The sequence below is a fragment of the Crinia signifera genome, chromosome 1, assembly GCF_055691185.1.
Source record: "Crinia signifera chromosome 1, ASM5569118v1, whole genome shotgun sequence".
Classification (NCBI taxonomy): Eukaryota; Metazoa; Chordata; class Amphibia; order Anura; family Myobatrachidae; genus Crinia; species Crinia signifera.
The window spans coordinates 352,174,391-352,201,423 of NC_139217.1; the positions used below are offsets into that span (position 1 = coordinate 352,174,391).

A 27,033-nucleotide genomic window follows, 5' to 3' on the forward strand; every position below is an offset into this window, starting at 1 on the left:
GTTGTTATAGTTTTGCAACAAAAAGTTGCTGATACAATTAATCCTGGATGGAAGGGAATGTGCTCATCATATGTACACACAAGAAATATTCCTTTACACCAATGGTCATGTTGCTGCCACGGAGGGTCAATACATACATATTTCAAGTGTTCTGGTATCAGTGTTCAACACATTCAACAATTGTCACTGAGGTATAAAACCTTCCTTTGCATATCGTGGTCCTGTTGCTGCCACGGCGGGCATAAAAATCTACTGAAAATTCTATATCCAATATTCAGTCCAGCAGAGCAGTCAGTAGATATAACAAAAAAATTTGCAAAATGCACACTTTGGGGGATATCAATACATGGTATCCTCTGTTGTTTATCTTGATTACTGTGTGCTTGTTAACCCCTTACTCCACCATAGGGACTCAGGGTCAGTCAGGGAGGTGACGTGATGTGTCACACTCTCTGGGTGTCGCTTGTCAGTGTACCGGGGTTAAAGTAAACCTAGGTTGAAAATAACAGAGAAAGATCTGATGTCCCCTTGGGGTTGTAGTGAGGTATTCCCAAACCGACTTTATATACCCTGTGGAAGTCTAGGTACACACACGCCATTTTGTGATAGTATGGCCGCCATTTTGGTTCGCAGAGTTGCGCAAATAAAGTTCCATACCCGAGTATGTGTGACAATGTGGACCAGAAGAGTAGACATACTATCACACATAAATTCATAATAACACACTTACACGAAAGGAAATATAGTTAAAAGGTTTAGAACGCCACACATAGCTTAGTTAGCCCTGCACACAGCTGTCTGTATCGTGTTTAGTACCATTCCGCTCAGCTCATCATGCAAAGTATTCCGGTCATTGCGAATATTTCGCAATGTACACTGTCCGATAGTTATGGACTAAATCCATATTCCAGAGACAGTTTCTGTTGTAAGTAGTTAACAAAGGAAACTAGCTCAAACCGGTTCTTATCCTTGCTGACGCCGAAACCACCAACCAAAGGACTCTTAAAGTTCACTCCCCTGCACCTGGTCAGACCAGGTACAGCGTCTAACCTCCAATTGCAGTGGACCGGACATATGATCTCTGGCCAATGAGAATGGCCTTTGACCTCCCCCTTCTGACCCTATAAGATAGGCGACACAGAGCAGCCAGGGTTTTTTCGGCACAACTACTTTCCCTGGACCTTCCTACCGGACTATCGCTCATTCCTGAACGATAGTGAGCTCTGACCGGACTGCTTTTCACATACTAGATGACCACGGTAAACGGTTGCATTTATCACGGTATTTATCCTTGTAGTTATTGTTGGCTGATTGTGTCTTGTATTTGTATTCTTTCCCCTTAGCAGAGAGTGTTTAGTATTCATTGTTATTGTATTGTATCACTTGTTATACCTGTTTATTCTTAATTCTGTAACCCCCTTTTGTCCATTAGGGACTTTAATACAATCTCTTTATGGAGTTCTAACCTCCTTATTTCTATTCCGTGGTCGTGTCTAGTTATTCGCATAATAGCGATAAGGTACATTAAGGACTCTGTCCTTACATTGCGGACTCTGTCCTTTAAGGTATATTCTCACAATTGGAGACAAGTCCTGCGAAAGGATCTCTTATTAAGGTATCGGTTCTTGGTGTATAACATACAATAGACTGTACGCTGCGCTGCGCTACGTTTTGTTCGCACGCAGTTAGGTATAAAGGGTAAGCAGGTTACGGACACATTACGTAACCTGCGCTTTCCACTTATTGTCTCCTTGGTCATATAATATCGGTATTAACAATTGAGGGCTCGTCCGTCCGCTCCACAGTCCAGAACTCAGTACCAGGCGTGCGAGTCGACCTATACCAGCAAAAGGGTGGAAGTATTTATTTGTTTCCATTGCTGGATAGGCCGATTCCACGGCGGTGCGGGGTTCGGGAAGTGCTAGCGCTGAACCCGGAGTACAATAAGTGAAAGCCACGTGTTTTAAAGCATATCATACCTAAGTGTTTAGCAAACTGTACTTCTGCCTGCCACAAGTAGTTTAACGGGGTATAGTGTCCTGGGCTGCTTGTTTATTATAGTATATGTACCACGTGCGATAAGGTTCGCACACGTGGAATCTGTGTTTATTATAGTACATAGAGGATCCCCTCTGTGCAAAACTATAATTGTTTATTGTTAGCTACCGCAAAAACAGGGACTCCGCCACGTGGCGACAAGTCCTGGGCCTTTTGCAGTAACGTAAAGCGTCTATTGTGTATTACGCAAGGTGCGCGCGCACGTGCCCACATCGGGAAAGTTTCGCATCTTTGTACGTGGTTTACGGATTAAGTACGGGATTTATTTCGCATCTTGATACGTAACTCTCGGACAGAGTTAAGGGATTTATTCCACATTTAGGCGCAATTACTGCGTATAGCGAAACCCGAGCGCAACCTTGCAAATACACTATAGAACACGTGGGTGGCCGATTCATCGGCGGCCTGTGAACAACGCACGTACACACGTGGCTGTTCATTGGTACTGCACATGCAGCACACATAGGAATTAAGAGGTGAACAGTAATAAACCACTAGCTTTATTTAAACAGTATAGTAATATACTGCGAATGAAGCGGTGATTAATAAAAGAAAATGAGTTTTTTTTTCTTTTTGTTCATTTTCTCATAAGCAAGCAACTCAAGCATTATTTTAATAGATTCCTATAGTTTATTATAAGGGATTTATACCTGCATAAGAATCTAGTGAAAAGCTACCGGCCTGGGAAAATTTTCTGTACAGAAATATTTCAAAAATTAGCATAAGACCAAGGTGTAACTAGCGCCCAGTGTGAAAAATAACTGAGGCGAACGGGTGTGTGACGGCACGACTCAGCGCAGTGTAGTCCAGTGTAGGACAGTCCAGTTAGGACCGGGTTCACGTGACGACGTGCCCATAGGAACTGCCCCTTCAGTGGAATTAATTCCGCTAGGAGGGTACAAGAAGATATATCGGAACGCACTTGTTTCCGATTAGCTACTTTAGAAATCCGATTTTTGGGGGTATAGGAAAGCAAGTTTGTTATACCCTGGAAAAATTGTGCCGCATCAAGCAAGTTGGCTAGAAGTTCGCTGCTAGTTGAGAGCTTGGTGATTGAGTATCATACCTCGCATTGTGGGCTCTTCGCTTGATTGCGTCGAAGTGTCGCTGTGTGGAGAAGTGAGTGTTTGGGGAGCTCTCAGATAATTAATAACCCACCGATTATCTATTAAGCTGTGAACGTTTATTCCTGTAACTATAGGTAATAACGGGTCACGCTGTGATAACGTGCAGGATAGGGAGGAAGCAAACCGGCCAAGAGGATCGGCTGCTTTTATTATGTGCAAGAAGCACGGTGAACTCGCAGTTGTTTACCAAAATAAATGGAGAAAAATGACACAAGGCAGCAAGTTAGAATTTCCCAGTGTTGGTAGCTTCGATCCAGAAATCTTATCGGCAGTAAAAGATGAAATATGCCTACTCTCCAGTCGTAAGGAGAGAGTGAAGCATATAGATATTCTTAAATTGTGGCAGAAGGAAGGACAGGAACAATGGGGAATCAAAGGTCTGGCAATACCGGACACAATCAGCCACAATAAAAATGCAACCGTTGCCGCAATAGAATCAGCTCCCCCACCCCCATATGTGCCGAAGGGGTTAATGTCTCATAAGAAAGACCTAAGTAATAATGCAACAGTTACTAACTTGTATCCTGTTTTATCCCCTTATAAGGAAACCCGAGAGGAAAACGAGCAGCTGTTGGCACTGGCCGTCTCCCATGCACTTAATATGCTTGAGGGTAAAGCTCAACCCACTGCTGGGGCTCCAGCACAGGAGGAGGAGGCAGCTGGTGCCAACGGCATAGAAGTGGACTCAGGTAAGGATGCACTACACAGCACAGACACAGACGACTCCCAAGCAGGTCCCAGTAATGCAGAGGTGGTACAAACATACCCTGTACGCACACTGGAGGTTCCCTATGGTAAGGCAGACAGAGAGGGTGTGATACCTACCAGAAAGATGACCATGCTAAACCCATGGACACGGTTAGAGCTGCGGTCCATCATTACAGATTTCCCTGATCCTAGGAAAAATCTGGCTCTGTGCCGGAAATTTGTAAGGGATCTGGGAAACTCTGATGAGCCCACCAACAAGGATTGGAGAATCATGTTGAGGGCCTGTCTCCCCACTCACATTGACATCCTGAAATTCATTCAGGATAGTGGATTGAAAGTGGACAAGGAGATAAATGATGACATCAACCAGGAAAATATACGCTAAATCAACTTACAGTTGGGAGTGTATTTTCCTGCAGCAGTGGAATATAGCAAGATATTCACTATCAAACAAAAAGATGGTGAAGTAGCTAGCGAATATTTCAACCGGAGTTTGATGGCGGTATCAAAATACACTGGTGTCTATAAACCTAAGGACGACCCCCACTTGAGGGAGCTGATTGTGTCTGTGCTGGTGGAAGGGCTTAACGAAAACCTGAGAGCCAGAGTCCAAACTTCCTTTCCAAATTGGCGTGGAATGACAGTAGACGCCCTACGGGAATCTGCTGTGGACCACGACCGCAACATTAAGAAGCACAGGGAACTGCAAACTGACAAACTGATGATGGTTAGCATCCAAGCCCTTACTAATGCCCCAAACAAAGCTGCCTACCAACGAAACACCAGGGACACAGGTAGAAAGCCAATTATCTGTTACAACTGCAATAGGAAAGGTCATTACTCAGCTCATTGTAGGTCAGGAAACCCCAGGAGTTATCAAGACACATAAGCGAGAATGGGAATCTCACAAAGGTGAGACACGGAGATACCCAGCCCCTAGACAATGGGAGGAGACAGACAGGTCACGCAACATGCCTCCTCCCCATCTGATGACTGACACTGTGCTGAGGGCAACCCAGGTCAGACAATAGGAAGCAGGTCATACCTGCATCCTACAACCAGTTAGACTAATTTAATACCTTAGGGAGGAGCCTCAGATATGGGTAAGTGGAATAGTTTAAATATAAAGTTTTTTGTACCTAACCCGTTAACAACATTCCCTCCTGGTCTAGGTTGTGTCAAGCAATTAGTAGCAGCAATTGGGGTAACAGGAAAAATACAGCATTACCCACTGACGAAACCAGCAGATGTTACAAGCGGGCCTCTGCATACCAAACACTCTTTTCTGTTGGCTGCAGCGGCCCGACTAACCTCCTGGGTAGAGATTTACTATGTAAAATGGGATGTGTCATCTATTGCACCCCTGATGGGGTATTTCTGGACACTCCTAGAAATCTTACACAAGAAGTGCAAGATATGCTGGACAGTCCTCAGAGGCTAATGTTGTATTCCACTGTTATAGAGTCAAATCCATCTAAGGTAGCTAAAAACTACAGCACAAATACCGAGTTCCCTTTGAACTAAAGATGGGAAGGACACAGGATCAATGGCAACCATAGCTTCAATAGAAACCCTGTTAAAAACAGAAAGTATAGCGCCCCAAAGTACAGCTTCACCATTCGAAACCTGAGGTTGAGCTGGGAAAATACCCAGTGAAATAACAAGGTTCCCAAAAGAGAACTTTTAGCTAAATACCCCTAGACACAGCCCATAGTCACAACCACACTGGGAAACAGAAAGAAAGGGAGGGCTTAAGAAGCAGAACAGGAGTTGAAAAGGGTAAGAACCAAATAGTTGAGAGCCAATTCCCCCATAGTGCTAAATCCTGGCGTCCTCAAAATAAAAGAAAAATGTTTCTGTTGAAAATAAATGTACACATTACTGTCATTAATATCTTCTACCCTTTTTTGAGTTTTTCTCTCTCTCTTTTTCCAATTTTTTCTCCTTCCCCTACCCTTCTGTTCCAGAGACCCACAAATCATAGAAAAACAGTTCGAAGAATCTGTCGCACCCCCAGCAGAGAAATACCATTGTGAATATGCGGTACCCTGTAAAGCAAGTAGTCACAATATAGATATTTTTCAGTAAATTTTGAACAAAGTCCCAATAACTGTAAGCATTACTCCTAATGTTACCCAGGGCAACCACAGCCACCATCTTGTGAAAAGCAGTCCAAGTAATACACAAAGCATTTCCCTTCTACAAAGAATGAAAAGGGTTGTAAAACGCATTTACATATAAATAGGTGCAATCACAATACCCATGTCTTCACAGACAGATGTGGACAATAAAGAAGGAGAAACAGGCCTGATTACAGCTTTTTGCCATGGGTAAAACTGACACAAGAGACCATGTGATTTAGAGTATTAGACCTGCTGAGGGGGCGACAGATATAGCGACGTAAGAAACCTGGTGATGCCAGCCTGACCAATGTCGTACTGCAGTGTACAATTAAAACCCTATTACTTAAGCACTTCATATTTGTCTACACAGTGTAGTTGCCATAGCACTACTGGTAAACAAAACTGAGAATGTGGTGTTGGGGTGTGTTTTAACTGTTTATGCTCCTCGTATAGTCTGGACACTCCTAAAATTCTGCCAAAACATGTGAAAAATATTCATCAGCCAAGTTCACTAAATGGGAACTTGCATTGATGTTACCATGAAAAATGGGTAATATTGTAAACCCAGCAACACTCTTACCAGGTGTGCCCACTAAGGCACAAAGGGTGGAGTGGTGCTGAGGTTGCTGGAATAGTGGAATTTAGTGGGAGCCGAGATGAATATGATTGCATGACATGTTTGAATCAGACCTTTGCAGCATGCCCCCAAAGGGTGGTAACAACCCATTGGAAGAGGTAATTCATTTTTGTTTTTTTTTTCTCGTTCTTTCCACAACACCGAGAGGGAAAATTGTACACTGGCTATACTGTAATAGATGGAAAAGGCATAGTAGAGGCTGAACCCATTGGACATCTCACTCAGCAGCAGCAGTCTCATTAATAGTACTGCGAACTGAGAGAAAAACAGTCAATATTCATGCCGACTCCAAGTATGTTTGTTGGGGTAATACAAAAGATCTTAGGCCCTATGGCGCCTCAGATGTTCTGTTTCAGTAGCTGGCACTCCAGTGGCGCAAGCGTTGTAAGTTTAAAAGATTCTTGACAGTCACACAGCTGCCGGACAGAGTGGCTGTTATCAAGTGTAAAAACCACATCCTCAATGAGGATTCAGTGTCACTTGATAATGAACATGCTGGCAAGGCAGCTGGGTGAGCCATGCGCTCTGCGGATAATGTTTGTGTTCCCCCTATAAATGTCAGTATATTCACATAGTAATACAAGATTTGTGTCCCCTGCAGGAGAAGCAGTCTGGAAGCCGAAGGGATGTGGACAGGAATAGAAAGATGGACAAGGAAAACCAGTGACTCTGAGAACATGCCAAACTGTCAGGACAGAGATAGCCCATGGCCTGACTTGTCTTGACAGGGAAGGTATGTGGAAAAATTAGTCCGAAATTACTGGTGTGGCCACAGACAGGTAAGACGACAGAATCATGCCTTACTTGTCTGGAGGAAAGAAACTGCAACGGCTGTTCCCACAGAGCCATCTCCACATCCCTCCTCCAGCAGGATCCTCTGCAGGTAATACAAAAATTGGCTTTGCACAGTCCACTCTAGAATCATTATAGTTATTTATTTATTATTAGTTTTTTTATGTATATATATATGTAGGTGTTGACGTTTGTGTGTATAGATATGGCAGCCCAGAAGCACCCTTGAGTATGCAAATATATATATAAAAGGTTTAAGTCATGTGTGAACCTTTAGGGACTGATGGTACACCCCATAAAACTCCTTTTGTAATAGTAGAATCACTCTCAGAACCCCACCAAAATTTGTCCCCATCGAAACATTGCTTGGCGGGCAGCCACAGGTTATGGTAATCCCACAAGAAGATCCTAGACCACAAATGCAAGTGATGTATCCACACCTGGAAAACTGCAGCAAAAGGACTTTGTTGACACCTGTTGTGAACTGTCATAACCATGAACCAGGAGATGTTGTTGTTGTTTCCCCTGCTTTGCCATATACAGGTTGCTTGATAGACCTTTGGAAAGAACCACCCCAAAATCTTGTTGACCAGCACTACCTCAATAACAAAGTCGCAGAGAGAGAGATTCGGGTACGTTCGTCCTACTGCCAAAGGAACTGAAAACCAGAAGGTCCTTACACTCGAGGGCGAAAGAAAGAAATCGCTAAGAGGCACCATTTCGGGAGGACTGGAGAGCAGCTAAGGTCAAGCAACCTGTACAAGCTACAAAAGGGACTGTGACACACCCCACTGGTAACAGGTTGAAAGGATCACTAACAAAATTTTTCCTTTCTCAGTTTTCTCTACTGTTGTGGGTCCTATTCTTGTCTTTCCCCCCCCACTATCCGTTCTCATCTTCCAAATCAAGGATACCGCCGCCGCCCTGCTGCCAGGCATTGGACGGACGATACAGAGTTCTGAGAGTGTGTTACCCATCCCAGCTTAGGTCAAGGTAGAATCTATAAACTTGACACCTTACCCAGGACCGGATGTTTTAATACCATCATACTTAAAAGCATATCAAAAAGAGAGACAACAAAGAGTTCAAGAGTCTGTTGTCACAAACAATACCTACCAAAGGATGCCATATCTGAAGAACGTGTATATGTTGTAACCACCCCTGTTTTTATTTTTATCCCAAAAATTGTACATTATCCTTCGTGACCCTGAGTAGATTGTTCGATAAATGCGGCCCATCGTTTATCCATGATCCTGGATCGGCCGAGAGCAGATGGTTTACTCCCCTTATATGTTTATTTCATGTATCCCAATTTCTCTGTTAGGATTATGAATTTCTGTCTTGTCGTGTGAAATATTTTGTAATGTAACAGTTTTATATTTACTGTTAAAGGGTGGACTGTGGAAGTCTAGGTACACACACGCCATTTTGTGATAGTATGGCCGCCATTTTGGTTCGCAGAGTTGCGCAAATAAAGTTCCATACCCGAGTATGTGTGACAATGTGGACCAGAAGAGTAGACATACTATCACACATAAATTCATAATAACACACTTACACGAAAGGAAATATAGTTAAAAGGTTTAGAACGCCACACATAGCTTAGTTAGCCCTGCACACAGCTGTCTGTATCGTGTTTAGTACCATTCCGCTCAGCTCATCATGCAAAGTATTCCGGTCATTGCGAATATTTCGCAATGTACACTGTCCGATAGTTATGGACTAAATCCATATTCCAGAGACAGTTTCTGTTGTAAGTAGTTAACAAAGGAAACTAGCTCAAACCGGTTCTTATCCTTGCTGACGCCGAAACCACCAACCAAAGGACTCTTAAAGTTCACTCCCCTGCACCTGGTCAGACCAGGTACAGCGTCTAACCTCCAATTGCAGTGGACCGGACATATGATCTCTGGCCAATGAGAATGGCCTTTGACCTCCCCCTTCTGACCCTATAAGATAGGCGACACAGAGCAGCCAGGGTTTTTTCGGCACAACTACTTTCCCTGGACCTTCCTACCGGACTATCGCTCGTTCCTGAACGATAGTGAGCTCTGACCGGACTGCTTTTCACATACTAGATGACCACGGTAAACGGTTGCATTTATCACGGTATTTATCCTTGTAGTTATTGTTGGCTGATTGTGTCTTGTATTTGTATTCTTTCCCCTTAGCAGAGAGTGTTTAGTATTCATTGTTATTGTATTGTATCACTTGTTATACCTGTTTATTCTTAATTCTGTAACCCCCTTTTGTCCATTAGGGACTTTAATACAATCTCTTTATGGAGTTCTAACCTCCTTATTTCTATTCCGTGGTCGTGTCTAGTTATTCGCATAATAGCGATAAGGTACATTAAGGACTCTGTCCTTACATTGCGGACTCTGTCCTTTAAGGTATATTCTCACAATTGGAGACAAGTCCTGCGAAAGGATCTCTTATTAAGGTATCGGTTCTTGGTGTATAACATACAATAGACTGTACGCTGCGCTGCGCTACGTTTTGTTCGCACGCAGTTAGGTATAAAGGGTAAGCAGGTTACGGACACATTACGTAACCTGCGCTTTCCACTTATTGTCTCCTTGGTCATATAATATCGGTATTAACAACCCGAACAAAAAAGGTTGTGGGGCCTGGTCTTAACGGGAAAGGTCTCCCTTTCCGTCAAGCAAGTCCCTCGTCCAATGGTCAAGCTGCCACCTCGGTGGGCTTTTATGGGTATTGTGGGGGAATACCTCCCCCTGGGTTTTTCAGAGAAAATATAGATGGCTCAGCGGGCCCTTTGGGCAGCAGCCGCCTGGCACCAAGGGCCCGCTGAGCCATCTATATTTTCTCTGAAAAACCCAGGGGGAGGTATTCCCCCACAATACCCATAAAAGCCCACCGAGGTGGCAGCTTGACCATTGGACGAGGGACTTGCTTGACGGAAAGGGAGACCTTTCCCGTTAAGACCAGGCCCCACAACCTTTTTTGTTCGGGTATATAAAGTCGGTTTGGGAATACCTCACTACAACCCCAAGGGGACATCAGATCTTTCTCTGTTATTTTCAACCTAGGTTTACTTTAACCCCGGTACACTGACAAGCGACACCCAGAGAGTGTGACACATCACGTCACCTCCCTGACTGACCCTGAGTCCCTATGGTGGAGTAAGGGGTTAACAAGCACACAGTAATCAAGATAAACAACAGAGGATACCATGTATTGATATCCCCCAAAGTGTGCATTTTGCAAATTTTTTTGTTATATCTACTGACTGCTCTGCTGGACTGAATATTGGATATAGAATTTTCAGTAGATTTTTATGCCCGCCGTGGCAGCAACAGGACCACGATATGCAAAGGAAGGTTTTATACCTCAGTGACAATTGTTGAATGTGTTGAACACTGATACCAGAACACTTGAAATATGTATGTATTGACCCTCCGTGGCAGCAACATGACCATTGGTGTAAAGGAATATTTCTTGTGTGTACATATGATGAGCACATTCCCTTCCATCCAGGATTAATTGTATCAGCAACTTTTTGTTGCAAAACTATAACAACCTGTGTAAAATGTGTCAAATGTGTTACACACACCATTCCTGGGAAATTGGTCTCTAGTTATATCAGACCCAAGATACGGAGTAGTCACTGGGATAGAGAGCGAGTGGGAACAGCCGTGTTAAGGGGATCCTATACCCAATACACCTCCTTTTCCCTGCTCCCACCGTCTCCAGATTCTATTTGGCCACACCAGTGTCAACACAGGAGCTAAAATTGTTTATTGTGATAAATATTGGTACCTGACTATTTGCACTGTGGGTATATATGCCTTCCGTGACAGCGATAGGACCTTCAATGTAAAAGAGAAGTTTGGTGCATGCATGTACACTGGTCGCTTTCTTCTCCCATTTAGGACTATTTGTGGATAAACTTTGTTGCAAGACTAGCAACTCGTGTTATATGTATCACAACCTCTACATGCACAATTCTCTGATACAGGTCTAGGCATACCAGACCTGAGGAACGGAGTGGGTGTTGGGACGCTACTGAGTGTGAACCACCACTTTGAGGGGACTCCACACTCACTACACACCTTTTTTGCCTGTTCCCACTACCCCCAGGTCCTATTTTGCTATATATACGGAGCAATATACACTGTTGCATAATTGTTTGTCTATATGTATACATGTCCTTGTCTCGTCTACATGTCTGTCTAGTATAGTATATTTTAAGAGTTATTATTAAAAGCTATATTTTAATATAAGTAACATTTTCACGAATAGGACTCAGAGGCATGGGTGCTCCAGCTCTGTTTTCCTAAACACATCGTTATCTAGTACTTACAGTCAAAACCCCCCCCCCCCCCTTTTTTTGGGCATCACAGTGGCAAGTGGTCTGTGTGGTTTACTCACCACCTATCTATGTAATATTATCATTATCATCTAAACCTCAAATAATTCAAGAGTGCCCCAACAAAGAGAGAGTCTTTTCTCTTTTTTCTTCAGTAACCCATTTACTCTCCAGGGTGCACCTCCACTTGAAAAATTGTTAAAAAACAGGGAGACTAACTATCTCCTTCAAATCATTTGTTATCGTGGATCTTTTCATTTCTCCCTAAATAATTAAATATATTCTTCACTTCTTGTGCACCGGTCACCATCCCCTCCCCTTTTCCCCTTTAAGCATTCCTCTCGGCTGCCCTGTATATAGCCCAAAACTGTAAATCTCCTCGATCTGTCACTCAATGACTCCACCCATGGCTCCGCCCAGCATTATAAACACACTCACAGATTGACAGTTCTGGGCTATTATATAAGAAGATTACATCCATCTGAGTAAAGAACAATAATAGCACTGATCTGATAGAAAATAAATACAATTGTACAACAAATTATGACTCTTTAGGGTAAATTTACTGAGATAGGAGTTCTGCTGAAGATGGAATGTTGCCCATAGCAACCAATAAGATGCTACTTCTAATTTATTTATCATCTTCTAGAAAAAGGCATTTGCAGTCTCCGTCCTCAAGGCACACTAACAGGTTTCATTAATATGCATGTTTGAGCGCAGGACATTAATTAGTACCTCAGTTATTTTGTTTTAACCATCCTGCACTATTGTGCCTGGAGGACCACGGTTGGGAATGCCTGAGATAGAATCTGATTGGTTGCTATGGGCAACATCCCATCTTCAATAGTACTTCCATTTTAATAAATGTAACCCTTTCTGTCAATTATCCAATTAACTTTAAGCTTCTTCTTTTGTAGATTGGAGCATCCCTTTTTGCCAGTAACATTGGAAGCGGGCACTTTGTTGGACTGGCCGGAACAGCAGCTGCTGGAGGGATTGTAATTGGAGGCTTTGAATGGAATGTAAGATCTTTCAATATTGCTTTAAACCCGCTATTCATTTTCTTATATTGTTGAATAAGCAAATATTCAGAGTGTGAGCTGCAGTGGGGAGCGGTGGCCTGCACTTGGTGTAAAACACTGCATGTCTGGGCTCCCCTCACATCCAAGCTACTTATATGCCGCATCCCCTACACCCCTATTGTTACGCTGGAGAGGTTATCTATATACTGTATGCAATGACTAGCACTGGACAGTGGTGGACCTACATTTTTGGGACTCTGAAGCTTGTAGTGTTACGAGGGTCCTTTGCAACCAGCAGCAATAGGGCAACATACAAAAAGGTTCAAATGTATACAGCTGGGTACACAGGTCTGATCCAAATTTCACTCATTAAAAAAAAATTGTTACTTCAGGTCCTTTCAGGGATTGGGGGCCCTGAAGCTTAAGCTTCATTAGTTTCTTTATAGATCCACCCCCCTGAAAGTGCAGTAATAGGACAGAGTTGCTGCACATTAGCTGGAACAAAATTTTTACAATAAAATATTTAGAAAAATAAATAATTGAGGCTAAAGAAACAAATTAGAACATTACATTATGCATACCTCCCAACATGCGAGTGAGAGGAAGTGGGATACTGCGCACGCCCAACATTTGGGGGGCGTGGCCTAGCGGAAAAGGCATGTGGCCTATACTTGTGATGCTCACGCAAAGCCACGCCCCTGCTTTCACCACTGTGGTCTCTGCGTGTGCACACATTATCCATTCACTATAGAGCAGTGCCGGGCAGGGGGGACTCCCAACTGCCCCCACCACCATCACCCCATGAGATTGCATGCCCCGGGCGGGACTGCCCCCCAAAAATCGGGGGGCAGTTGGGAGGTATGCATTACGTGTCGTATTGCTAAGTAGACCTTAACCTTAGTCATATTAATGTTTGCACATTTTCTGATATGGAGCTGAAAGAAGAAATTATATGGGCCTAATTCAGACCTGAGCTCAGGACAAATTTGTTCTCAAAATGGGCAAAACCATGCTGCACTGCAGGTGGGGCAGATGTAACATTTGCAGAGACAGTTATGGAGTGTACAAACGGTGCAATTTTGGCAGGCGATTTTGACTAGATATTCAAAGACATTAAAAGTTTAGTCAAATTCTCCCAGCATTTCCCCTACTTAAGATACCGATGCGTGGTCCTGCTAATTCAGAATCGCCTAGCATAGATAGACTGTGCTGGCAAGAATCCAGCATCCTAGGCAGCTACTTGGTGGTTGTGCTGGTTATGACTGCAGGTATATCGATACAATACTTTTTGGAGGATGCAGAAACAAAGGTGAAGGACTTTACCACAGTTACTAATAAAAACAGATCTATCCATACAGTTTATAGAATGCTCCATTTGTTAAGTTGGTCTTAAGGCCCATACACACTGGGTGAATTTGAGCTGAAAGCTGTTCAAAACAGCAAGTTTGAGCAGCTTTCAGCTCAAAGCCGCCCAGTGTGTATGCCCCAGCGATGAGTGGTGACTGCTGCTGCGTGCGCACTCCCGCATCATCGCCAGGAAAACCGCATTTACATTGCATTGTGCTCTTAGGTAAATGATACTGTACTGTTGTTGGAGGATGTAACCTTGGCCCTAGGTCCACTATTGCCTTATAAAAGCCTTGCATTAATTAGTGTGGTCGACATGAATTGGGTCAACCACTGAAGGTCAACTTGTGAAGTATGTCGACATGGCTAGTATCGACAGGGTTCCGAAAGGTCGGCACAAGCATTAGTGTGAAGGTCGATGGGAAGGTCGACAGTTAAAATGTTGACATGAGGTTTTTTTAAACAAATTGTCCCGAATGTTGACACAGTTGACATGGACACCATCAAAAGTGTATCATGTCCCCTCGCATGGCTTGCTGCTCTCAGCATGCTTCAGGCGCACTATTTTATTCTCCCACAATGCTGTAGTGAATGGTAGGGAATGAAATACCGCCTGTCGGCACATGTCGCTCAAAAAAACCCATGAAAACCTCATGTTGATATTCCAATGTTTGTGTCAACCTTCCAACCATGTCGACCTTAGCCATGTCGACCTATTGCAGGTGTCAACCTAAGCCCTGTCAACCTTCAGTGGTCGACCCAATGGGGGAAATTTACTAAAGGCCCCCATACACGCTGCGGTGCATTATTGGCAGGATCACATCGCAACGCATGCGATTTACCTGCGATGCGATCTGCGGGCAGTACAAAAAGTATGTGCAGCACCTCATTTTTGTACTGTGAGATGTGATGCCTGCAGGAGCGCGCATCGCATCGCATCGCACGCTGCTATTGCAGCGTGTATGGGGGCCTTAAGATGTGTATTCTACTTCACATGTGATGCTGCTATGGACAACCAATCAGATCCTGTCTACTATCTAGAGGGTGCTAAATAAATAAGAAGTAGATTCTGATTGGTTGCCCATAGCAACATCACATGTGACGTAGAATACACATTTTAGTAAATGTCACCCCATACATGTCCACCTAGTGACCGTATCCCACCAAAACTGCCATCTCCTAAATAACTTGTTAAGACTGCCTTACAACCCAGAGCATTCATATTACCGCATGTATATAAAAAATTCATACATTCCCAGATGTAGTTAGAATGCTCTTATTTTGCACACAATTACTGTAAGTGTAGTGTTAAATTGCCTGTACTGATGACCAATTCTGTTATCGGAGTATTATTGTTATGTTTCCAGACGGGTTAGCGGTAATGAGATGTGTTAAAGTGCAAAGTACCTTTCCACTGATTGTTTCCTTTTCAATAAATATGAGTTTGTTATTAATAAGTAGACATCTCTGCTTGTTACACTGAGCATATCACTATATGATGCAGTTATATATATTAAATCAAGTAGGAAACTGTAAGATTATTTTTCTGCAGTACAGTATATGTAAAAGCTGGGTATTGTATTTGTAGCCATTATCCAGTAGATCTTGTTCTCTTGCTTAACAATGGATGATTATGCCCAGCGTGTATGGACAGCGGTGACCGCTGTCATTGCTGGGGGGAAAGCCACTCAGTGCATACACACTGAGCGGCTTTCCCCCTGACCGGCACCGTCAATGGGGAGAGGATGGCTTTGCATAGTGCAGCAGTATTATCAGCAGATGAGTGGCTTTACCGGCGATGATGCATTGGCGGGCCATACACACTTGTGGCTTAGAGTGGAAAGCCGCTCAAACTTGCAGTTTTGAGCGGCTTTCAGCTCAAAGTCGCCCAGTGTCTATGAGCTTTTAAAAGAGAGAAAAGTACACAGGCCCTTATTCAGATGGATCGCAGTACAAATTTGTTCTCAAAATGGCCAAAACCATGTGCACTGCAGGTGGGGCAGATGTAACATGTGCAGAGAGTTAAATTTGGGTGGGGTGTGCTGAAACTGAAATCTAAATTGCTATATAAAAATAATGCAGCCAGTATTTACCCTGCACACAAACAAAATAACTCACACAAATATAACTCTCTCTATACATGTTACATCTGCCCCACCTGCAGTGCATATGGTTTTGTCCATTTTGAGAACAAATTTGTACTGTGTTCTGATCTGAATAAAAGCCACTGGCTGATATATCGCTGAACCATTGGCCATTGGCCAGTGCGTACCAGTGATATGTTTGTGAATGGCGTCTTTCACAGACATACTGTATCATGTAACCTGGAAGGGGCCTATGGGGCATTCAAACGATATGAGGGTTTTGGGTACTTGTGAGTTATCTGGGCGCCCGATATTGAAATTGTATGCCAGTACCCTAAGCATGCGATTTGATGCGATTTCCCTTGAAATTCCCTTGAAGAGAAAATCACTTTGCATTGTATGCTATTGTATTGCATGTGATGCGATTTGATGCGATTTGATGCGATTTTAATATGTACAGGCACCAAGATGCCTGTTTCATATGTGAAATGGCCCCCCAGACCCCATTTTTAATTGTATACCCACCCTGATGGCTAAATGACCCCCATTGTTAAAGCCACCCCACTATCAACGCCAACCCGAAGCGTGGCGAGCACAGCGAGCCCGCGAGGGGTGGCGGTACGCGTCCTCCGACCTTTTCATACCCCCACTATCCACGTCGGCGTGGAGTTGATTTTATATACAGTAGTGTGGCCAGCGCAGCGAGCCACCGAGCCCGAAGCGTGGCGAGCGTAGCGAGCCCCGCGAGGGGACATGGATACCTTCACAGCTATACGCGTCCCCTCGCGGGCTTCACAGGTATCCGCGTCCCCTCGCTGGGCTCGCTGCGCTCGCCTCGCTGCGCTCGCCACACTATATAAAATCAACTCCACGCCGACGTGGATAGTGGGGGTATGAAAAGGTCGGAGGACGCGTACCGCCGCCCCTCGTGGGCTCGCTGCGCTCGCCACGCTTCGGGTTGGCGTTGATAGTGGGGTGGCGTTAACAATGGGGGCATTTAGCCATCAGGGGGGGTATACAATTAAAAATGGGGTCTGGGGGGCCATTTCACATATGAAACAGGCATCTTGGTGCCTTCACATATTAAAATCGCGTCAATTCGCGTCAAATCGCGTCAAATCGCATCGCATGCAATCTGATTGTATGCGATGCGATTTGATGCGATTTTTAGGTGCGATGAAGAAAATCGGGCGCCCAGATAAGTCACAAGTACCGGGTTTTGAGTTAAGCACTATTTTCTTAGTCAACCTACAGTAGCAGTTAGATAAATCCTTCCCTGCAGGGAGGGGTGGGCTTAATCCTGCATGAGGTGAAGATGATGATGGATTTGGATAAGGAGAGGATAAACTCTGTTGACCAGATTGGTCCAGATTGTGGCACCATTTGAAGGCCCCTTAGTGGTTGGCATAGTAGTGGTGCTTGTGGGTTGTGGACCCAGGTGCATAAATCATGTGGGCCCCCCTCTTCCACCCCATATATGCCATAAGAGTAGCAGGGAGAGGAAAAGGGTGACCGTGTACAGTAGGGGAAGCAGAGTGTGACAGGGAGAAAAAGTGGGTGGCACAAGAAAATAGTGGTTGATGGGTACAAACACAATGTCCTGCATAGTGCAGAGAACAGTGGGCATGTATCTTGGTAGAGGCAGGAACACAGTGACCACTCCTTTGTCTGTCACAGGCCCCCACCCCTTGGCTTTCCCCAGTTTGGCACTCGATCAGACATACTCTGACAGCGCCAATTACACCGGTTGTGAGCTCCCTTCAATTCATAAACAAAAGTGAATCGTACAGCTGTCTGTTAATTAGAGGAAGCATGTGACTGTGATCATCAGCACTCATAGGTGGCAATACTCCGCTATCAGTCAGGAACACATGGCCATTCCTGCCTCTCTAAGGTAAGGGTCTGGTCCATCAGGCAGTGGGGACCTTCCTGCTTTCTGCACTTATTCATCCAACTCTGCTCAAAATGGATTGCAGGAAGGCCAGGGGATACCTCACTGCTGGTTTGGGCAGCAGTGGACCCCTTAGTCCTCAGGGGCCCCGGTGTAATGCACCTGCTGCACCAATGGTAGATCCGCCACTGGGCTGGCGGGTGACTTCCAGGCTCAGGGACTAACTATCTTTTAACTTTCACTCTGATGCTTAGGTTTCGGGTTTGTTAAGATGTTTGGGGGTGACTCTGGGTGTCACGCAGCACTGAGTGTCATATTTAGCCTACCCGTTGCTCTCACATGCCGCCGTCCCCCTTTGCAGGGAGAATTTGCCTGCACACTGTGAATGGATGTTTTGCATAAACTTTCATTCGCAGCCTATGGGGCGACACCCACATCATTTGATGTTCTCAGGGGTCTAAGGCTTGCATGTGTCCTGAAGGGGAACATGGTGGGCAGCTGACATCCACCCATTGGCTTGAGAACGCCCAACGTTTTCATAGGAATGCCCATGAAACGCTAAGCATTCCCATGGGCGTGACTACCCACCGCGTCCCCATGCCCCCCGCCCGCACTGGTGGGTGTGAGCTTCCAGGAGAAATGCGCATGCACAGTGAAGAAACATCGCACAGGTGCGCATGGAGCAGAATAAAGTCCAATAAGTATCCTCTGTCCATTCTCTATTATTGTTGGTTTGTCTGGTATAAAAAGAGGATGTATGGGGAAGAATGGGGAAGAGAATGAGGATGTATGGGGAAGAATGGGTAAGAGAATGAGGATGAATGGGAAAGTATGGGTAAGAGAATGAGGATATATGGGGAAGAATGGGGAAGAGAATGAGGATGAATGGGAAAGTATGGGTAAGAGAATGAGGATATATGGGGAAGAATGGGGAAGAGAATGAGGATGTATGGGGGAGAATGGGTAAGAGAATGAGGATGTATGGGGAAGAATGGGGAAGAGAATGAGGATGTATGGGGAAGAATGGGTAAGAGAATGAGGATGAATGGGAAAGTATGGGTAAGAGAATGAGGATATATGGGGAAGAATGGGGAAGAGAATGAGAATGAATGGGGGCATGCATGATTGTGGAGAGAGAAAGAAAAGGTGAGTTATTGAAAGTAAAGGGCTCAGAGAAAGATAAAGGGACGGGGGGAGTAACGGCAAAGTAGGTATGGGCTTAAGGGAATATGGTATAGTGAGCAAACGTGGGAATTTTTTTTATTTTGTATAAGATAAATATGTCTTATAGTGTGTACACACGGTAAGATTTGGCTTCCGATGTTCCCGATATAGGGAACATCGGAAGCCAAATCGCATGCAAATCGCATGCTTTTTTAGGGCTTCCGAGCCCGATGCGCGCTCCCCTGTGAGCGCATATCGGCAGCCAGATAGAGAGGGCAGGCAACACTAGTGCAGATCTGCACTATATAGTGTAAATTGTGCCCCTCTGGCATGCCGAGAGATGCGAGTCCTGATGCCATCTGATCGCGTCGGGACTCACATCTCACGGCATATCCTGCAGTATGTACACACCTTTAGTTCATAACTTTTTTGTTTGTTTCTTCAGGAACATACTTAAAAACTGTGCTGTAAATATTTATTTAATTTATTGCTATGTAAATATATTTTGCAACATTGTATTTTATATAAAAATGGTTGCAATATTTTTCAATACAAACATTGTCATGAAGCTATAGAATATGCTTATGCAGTAAATACAGATGATTACTAAGTGCCGCAAGACGATTTATATATTTGTGTTATATTTTAGGCGCTAGTCATTGTCGTTATTCTTGGATGGATCTTTGTGCCGATTTACATAAAAGCTGGGGTAAGCGAGGGGTGGCGGTACGCGTCCTCCGACCTTTTCATACCCCCACTATCCACGTCGGCGTGGAGTTGATTTTATATACAGTAGTGTGGCGAGCGCAGCGAGCCACCGAGCCCGAAGCGTGGCGAGCGTAGCGAGCCCCGCGAGGGGACATGGATACCTTCACAGCTATACGCGTCCCCTCGCGGGCTTCACAGGTATCCGCGTCCCCTCGCTGGGCTCGCTGCGCTCGCCTCGCTGCGCTCGCCACACTATATAAAATCAACTCCACGCCGACGTGGATAGTGGGGGTATGAAAAGGTCGGAGGACGCGTACCGCCGCCCCTCGCGGGCTCGCTGCGCTCGCCACGCTTCGGGTTGGCGTTGATAGTGGGGTGGCGTTAACAATGGGGGCATTTAGCCATCAGGGTGGGTATACAATTAAAAATGGGGTCTGGGGGGCCATTTCACATATGAAACAGGCATCTTGGTGCCTTCACATATTAAAATCGCGTCAATTCGCGTCAAATCGCGTCAAATCGCATCGCATGCAATCTGATTGTATGCGATGCGATTTGATGCGATTTTTAGGTGCGATGAAGAAAATCGGGCGCCCAGATAAGTCACAAGTACCGGGTTTTGAGTTAAGCACTATTTTCTTAGTCAACCTACAGTAGCAGTTAGATAAATCCTTCCCTGCAGGGAGGGGTGGGCTTAATCCTGCATGAGGTGAAGATGATGATGGATTTGGATAAGGAGAGGATAAACTCTGTTGACCAGATTGGTCCAGATTGTGGCACCATTTGAAGGCCCCTTAGTGGTTGGCATAGTAGTGGTGCTTGTGGGTTGTGGACCCAGGTGCATAAATCATGTGGGCCCCCCTCTTCCACCCCATATATGCCATAAGAGTAGCAGGGAGAGGAAAAGGGTGACTGTGTACAGTAGGGGAAGCAGAGTGTGACAGGGAGAAAAAGTGGGTGGCACAAGAAAATAGTGGTTGATGGGTACAAACACAATGTCCTGCATAGTGCAGAGAACAGTGGGCATGTATCTTGGTAGAGGCAGGAACACAGTGACCACTCCTTTGTCTGTCACAGGCCCCCACCCCTTGGCTTTCCCCAGTTTGGCACTCGATCAGACATACTCTGACAGCGCCAATTACACCGGTTGTGAGCTCCCTTCAATTCATAAACAAAAGTGAATCGTACAGCTGTCTGTTAATTAGAGGAAGCATGTGACTGTGATCATCAGCACTCATAGGTGGCAATACTCCGCTATCAGTCAGGAACACATGGCCATTCCTGCCTCTCTAAGGTAAGGGTCTGGTCCATCAGGCAGTGGGGACCTTCCTGCTTTCTGCACTTATTCATCCAACTCTGCTCAAAATGGATTGCAGGAAGGCCAGGGGATACCTCACTGCTGGTTTGGGCAGCAGTGGACCCCTTAGTCCTCAGGGGCCCCGGTGTAATGCACCTGCTGCACCAATGGTAGATCCGCCACTGGGCTGGCGGGTGACTTCCAGGCTCAGGGACTAACTATCTTTTAACTTTCACTCTGATGCTTAGGTTTCGGGTTTGTTAAGATGTTTGGGGGTGACTCTGGGTGTCACGCAGCACTGAGTGTCATATTTAGCCTACCCGTTGCTCTCACATGCCGCCGTCCCCCTTTGCAGGGAGAATTTGCCTGCACACTGTGAATGGGGGTTTTGCATAAACTTTCATTCGCAGCCTATGGGGCGACACCCACATCATTTGATGTTCTCAGGGGTCTAAGGCTTGCATGTGTCCTGAAGGGGAACATGGTGGGCAGCTGACATCCACCCATTGGCTTGAGAACGCCCAACGTTTTCATAGGAATGCCCATGAAACGCTAAGCATTCCCATGGGCGTGACTACCCACCGCGTCCCCATGCCCCCCGCCCGCACTGGTGGGTGTGAGCTTCCAGGAGAAATGCGCATGCACAGTGAAGAAACATCGCACAGGTGCGCATGGAGCAGAATAAAGTCCAATAAGTATCCTCTGTCCATTCTCTATTATTGTTGGTTTGTCTGGTATAAAAAGAGGATGTATGGGGAAGAATGGGGAAGAGAATGAGGATGTATGGGGAAGAATGGGTAAGAGAATGAGGATGAATGGGAAAGTATGGGTAAGAGAATGAGGATATATGGGGAAGAATGGGGAAGAGAATGAGGATGAATGGGAAAGTATGGGTAAGAGAATGAGGATATATGGGGAAGAATGGGGAAGAGAATGAGGATGTATGGGGGAGAATGGGTAAGAGAATGAGGATGTATGGGGAAGAATGGGGAAGAGAATGAGGATGTATGGGGAAGAATGGGTAAGAGAATGAGGATGAATGGGAAAGTATGGGTAAGAGAATGAGGATATATGGGGAAGAATGGGGAAGAGAATGAGAATGAATGGGGGCATGCATGGTTGTGGAGAGAGAAAGAAAAGGTGAGTTATTGAAAGTAAAGGGCTCAGAGAAAGATAAAGGGACGGGGGGAGTAACGGCAAAGTAGGTATGGGCTTAAGGGAATATGGTATAGTGAGCAAACGTGGGAATTTTTTTTATTTTGTATAAGATAAATATGTCTTATAGTGTGTACACACGGTAAGATTTGGCTTCCGATGTTCCCGATATAGGGAACATCGGAAGCCAAATCGCATGCAAATCGCATGCTTTTTTAGGGCTTCCGAGCCCGATGCGCGCTCCCCTGTGAGCGCATATCGGCAGCCAGATAGAGAGGGCAGGCAACACTAGTGCAGATCTGCACTATATAGTGTAAATTGTGCCCCTCTGGCATGCCGAGAGATGCGAGTCCTGATGCGATCTGATCGCGTCGGGACTCACATCTCACGGCATATCCTGCCGTGTGTACACACCTTTAGTTTTTATAACTTTTTTGTTTGTTTCTTCAGGAACATACTTAAAAACTGTGCTGTAAATATTTATTTAATTTATTGCTATGTAAATATATTTTGCAACATTGTATTTTATATAAAAATGGTTGCAATATTTTTCAATACAAACATTGTCATGAAGCTATAGAATATGCATATGCAGTAAATACAGATGATTACTAAGTGCCGCAGGAAGATTTATATATTTGTGTTATATTTTAGGCGCTAGTCATTGTCGTTATTCTTGGATGGATCTTTGTGCCGATTTACATAAAAGCTGGGGTAAGTGTCATTGTATTAATGGATATTAATCCAAGAGAGGATTGAAAAATGTATGTTTTGGAATGTATTGAATGTCTTTATGTATTTTAAGCACATTATTTTGTATATAGATATAGAAAACAGCGCTTTAAGGGCCCCATACATCAGCAATTAATTGTGACAATTTTCTGATATGGAGATGATTGCCACAATTAATTTTAGATGTGTGGGCTCCCCCTTTTAGCAATCCCAATCAAAATCGCCAATCGATTGCTTAATCAGGTTTTTAAACATGTTTAATAATCTGGTATTATCTGCAGATCTTTTTTATATGTGTGGGCATTCCCAATTTGTCTTCTTCATCTATTTACATTATGAACAGCAATCGATTGGGCAATTTCCAGATATGAAGATGCAATCTTTAGATGGAAAAATCTGCCGATCACTGAAATAAATCTGTAATGTGTGGGCAAAGTCAGATAGATTGTAAAATCCATTTATCTGGCCAAAAAATCCCTATATCTGGAAATCCATAAATTGTGATTGCTGATGCATGGGGCCCATTACATTATGAACAGCAATCGATTGGGCAGTTTCCAGATATGAAGATGCAATCTTTAGATGGAAAAATCTGCCGATCACTGAAATAAATCTGTAATGTGTGGGCAAAGTCAGATAGATTGTAAAATCCATTTATCTGGCCAAAAAATCCCTGTATCTGAAAATCCATAAATTGTGATTGCTGATGTATGGGGCCCATTAGGTGATAACCCTCAAAATATAGTAATTCTAGAAAATAGTTTGAGATGTGCAGTTTGTACATTTGTAATTTGTGCAGCTTGGTAAACGGAACCTTTTAAAATCGTACAGTTTTAAATCATCGGAGCCAGTTATGTCAGACATGCTCCTCATTCCAGTCATTTACTTTGTATTATCTCACCGCAACCTGCGCCTTGTCTGTCATGCAAATGAGTCAGCAGTGTTCTAGTAGATTATTATGTGGCGTCAGTGTGGGCAAATCATTACAAAGTTAATTTCAGTCTTTGCGTTCAGATGAGCAGCAGTTATAGCAAGTATAAGCTACAAAGACATTCAGGGTTATTGAGACATGACCCCTGATGGGCGATTTTGCAAAGCCCCGTGATCAGAAAGCCACCGCCCAGACAGAGTTAAATCCTACTCCGTGCAAGTCTGCAAAAGGCTTGGGAAAATCTCACCAATTGGCAGCCAGCTGCAAATCCATACAAAACTCACTTGCCATCTAAAGATTTTTCTAGTCTGTCCGTAACCCTGACCCTTCTTGAATTCGATATGCAATAGAAACAGGCTGATCAAGGCTGGAGCTGACCCTCCCTGAAAACACTTGGAAACGTCTGCCATTTTCAAATGGCGGCTTCCTGTTAATCAATCTGCAAATGGCTTTATCTTTGACTAGTAGATACCAGGGACCCAGAACACCCCTGATATAAATGTAAAAGTCAAATATAAAGCTAGGTCCACATGTGACCTCCTGCATAGTTGTGTCCATTCTACTCTATGGGAACACCCTACTGTTACTACCTTAAACCTTATATGTATCGGTATTTGTCTGCTTAAGTCACTGTACATTATGTGTCATTTTCTGCATCTCCATTGTTATCCTAGGTGGTGACCATGCCAGAATACTTGCGGAAACGTTTTGGAGGGGATCGGATACGGGTTTACCTTTCTGTTCTTTCTCTACTGCTCTATGTGTTCACCAAGATCTCTGTGAGTACAGACAAAATAACCTAGTCTAGATGCACTAGAACTAGATGCACCTAGTCATTAACACCCATGTATTATGTCCAATGACACACCTGTGTTTGCTGGAGATGGTCTTCTCTTCATTGTCTTACACTGTATCCCATTACATGTCATACACTGGTTCTCCTACACACATTCCCTCCCATATACCGCTCACTGCTTCCCCTACTTATATCCTAGGGACTTTGTGCAGTGGCATTATTAAAGCCTATGAGGTCCAACTGAGGCACGATTATTACATTGCCCGTCCCTTGCCCTGTCAGTTTTGGGTAGGGTAGGGACAAATTTTATACTACTACTTATTTATTTATCTATGTTACACGTGTGTTTTTGTCATGTTTGTTGTGCTGTGCTGCTCCCCACACCCTTAAGCTCCATCCTCATGGGGAGAGCTGAGGCCTCTGATCCACAGGATATGCTTCAGCCAACCCTGGGGAAGTTGGAACAGATTGAAGCCCACCGACCCTAACTCCTTCGGGGGTTGAGGGATGGGGTCTCTCAAAGCTTCGGCAAGGTAGAGCCACCAATCCTGTTTCCCTCAGTAGGCCTTTTGGCTCTGAGGGGTTTCGGGAATACAGAACAAAACATGTATATCCTACAGACTATTTCTATGGTTTATTATATGACAACATTCATATTATACTTTCACAAAGTATTTCTAGAATTCAAGCGCAGCAAGAAGTTGTGCAGCTAAGGTATCACCAAAATTAGTGTTTGTCAATCACCAACAGTAAACAAATGTGCAAAAAAGACGCACCAATTCTTTGTTGTTTCTTTATCTCCAAAAAAACCCTCATTGTGGTTTTTTGGAGAGTATTTCTTACAGAATTGAAAAGATACCATCCTCATTTGGGACTTATGAAGTGGCAAATCATTTGTTCAAATCAAAAGTTATGTATTGCATTCTATCTTTAAATGTCTGATTGCATCTTGGAAGTAACATTCATATTATGCAGCACTGCCCAGAGAACATGTAATTATTCATATAGGTATCTGCCCTGGGGGCCTAACTGTCCAGTATCCCTACTAGACACACACACACAGTAGGGTCCATTCTGAGACAAGCAAGTTGTACCTCAAGTGTGTTATAGGGTGCGTGGGAAAATGACACACACCTGGAAACTCACATAAACTAAGAGAAAACATGCAAACCCCACACATATTATGTTCTATTAGTATTGTACCCATGACACCGATGCGGTAATGCAGCAATGCTTATGGCTTTGTCACAGTCCTACCTGCCTGCATATCTTACTTTGTATCTCCTCCTGTTACATTACCCTGATTCACTGGCGTAACTATAGCTCCGCAGCCCCCGCGGTGGCGGGGAGGCGCAGAGAAAGTTTGGGCGCCGGAGGTCTGCGGGGCTATAGTTACCCGCCGCTGTCTGCTGGTACCTGCCTGCGTGCCGGCACAGTCCTGTCTCTCCCAGCGCTGGCTCCTGCTTCTATAATGAAAAGGGTCACTTAGAAAATGGCTGCCGCCATACTGCAGACAGTTTTCTGTCTGCAGTATGGGGGCAGCCATTTTCTAAGAGTCCCTTTTCATTATAGCAGCAGGATCCGGCGCGCCGAGAGAGACGGGACTGTGACCGGAGATGCGGCTGCGGCTGGGCAGGTATGGGCATGGGGGGGCGCCGAGGGGAGGGGGAGTGGGAGAGGGGGCGGCAAAAAAATATGCGGCGGGGGGGCGCAAAAAAGATAGTTACGCCACTGCCCTGATTCCCCTAAATCTTTCTTACAACCACTTCATCTTATTCACAATAAACAATAGCTGTCTGTTTACTACTTTGTGGGGTTACCCTGCACCCATCAGTGTACAACCACCTCAGCACAGCATGAATTGTATAATAGTGTCTTTTACTTTAGGCGGACATGTTCTCAGGGGCCATTTTTATCCGTCAAGCCATGAAGATCAATATCTACATAGCCATCGTTATGCTGCTGCTAATCACAGCTGTGTACACAGTGACAGGTAGGTGCAACTTATTTATTTATTAACAGTTTCCTATATAGCGCAGCATATTCCGTTGCGCTTTTCAAAGGAGACAGTGATACAACAAACAGGTTATTTACAGACAGTCAAAATGTAGGAGGGCCCTGCTCGCAA

At 44.5% G+C, this 27,033-nt stretch overlaps 1 protein-coding gene across 3 annotated transcripts in view; it reads left to right on the plus strand.

Annotated features, from left to right (window-relative positions):
• Positions 1–27,033, plus strand: part of SLC5A1 (solute carrier family 5 member 1) — an 82,578-nt gene that overhangs the window by 37,615 nt on the left and 17,930 nt on the right. For 2 of the 3 annotated variants that reach the window (XM_083147945.1, XM_083147963.1), the window contains 4 exons: positions 12,696–12,800; positions 19,936–19,995; positions 24,784–24,888; positions 26,793–26,898. In XM_083147945.1, the coding sequence (XP_083004071.1) occupies positions 12,696–12,800; positions 19,936–19,995; positions 24,784–24,888; positions 26,793–26,898 (376 nt within the window). Of the gene's footprint in view, positions 1–12,695; positions 12,801–19,935; positions 19,996–23,106; positions 23,161–24,783; positions 24,889–26,792; positions 26,899–27,033 lie in introns of those variants that run through there. The other variant, XM_083147956.1, reaches the window with a different exon arrangement.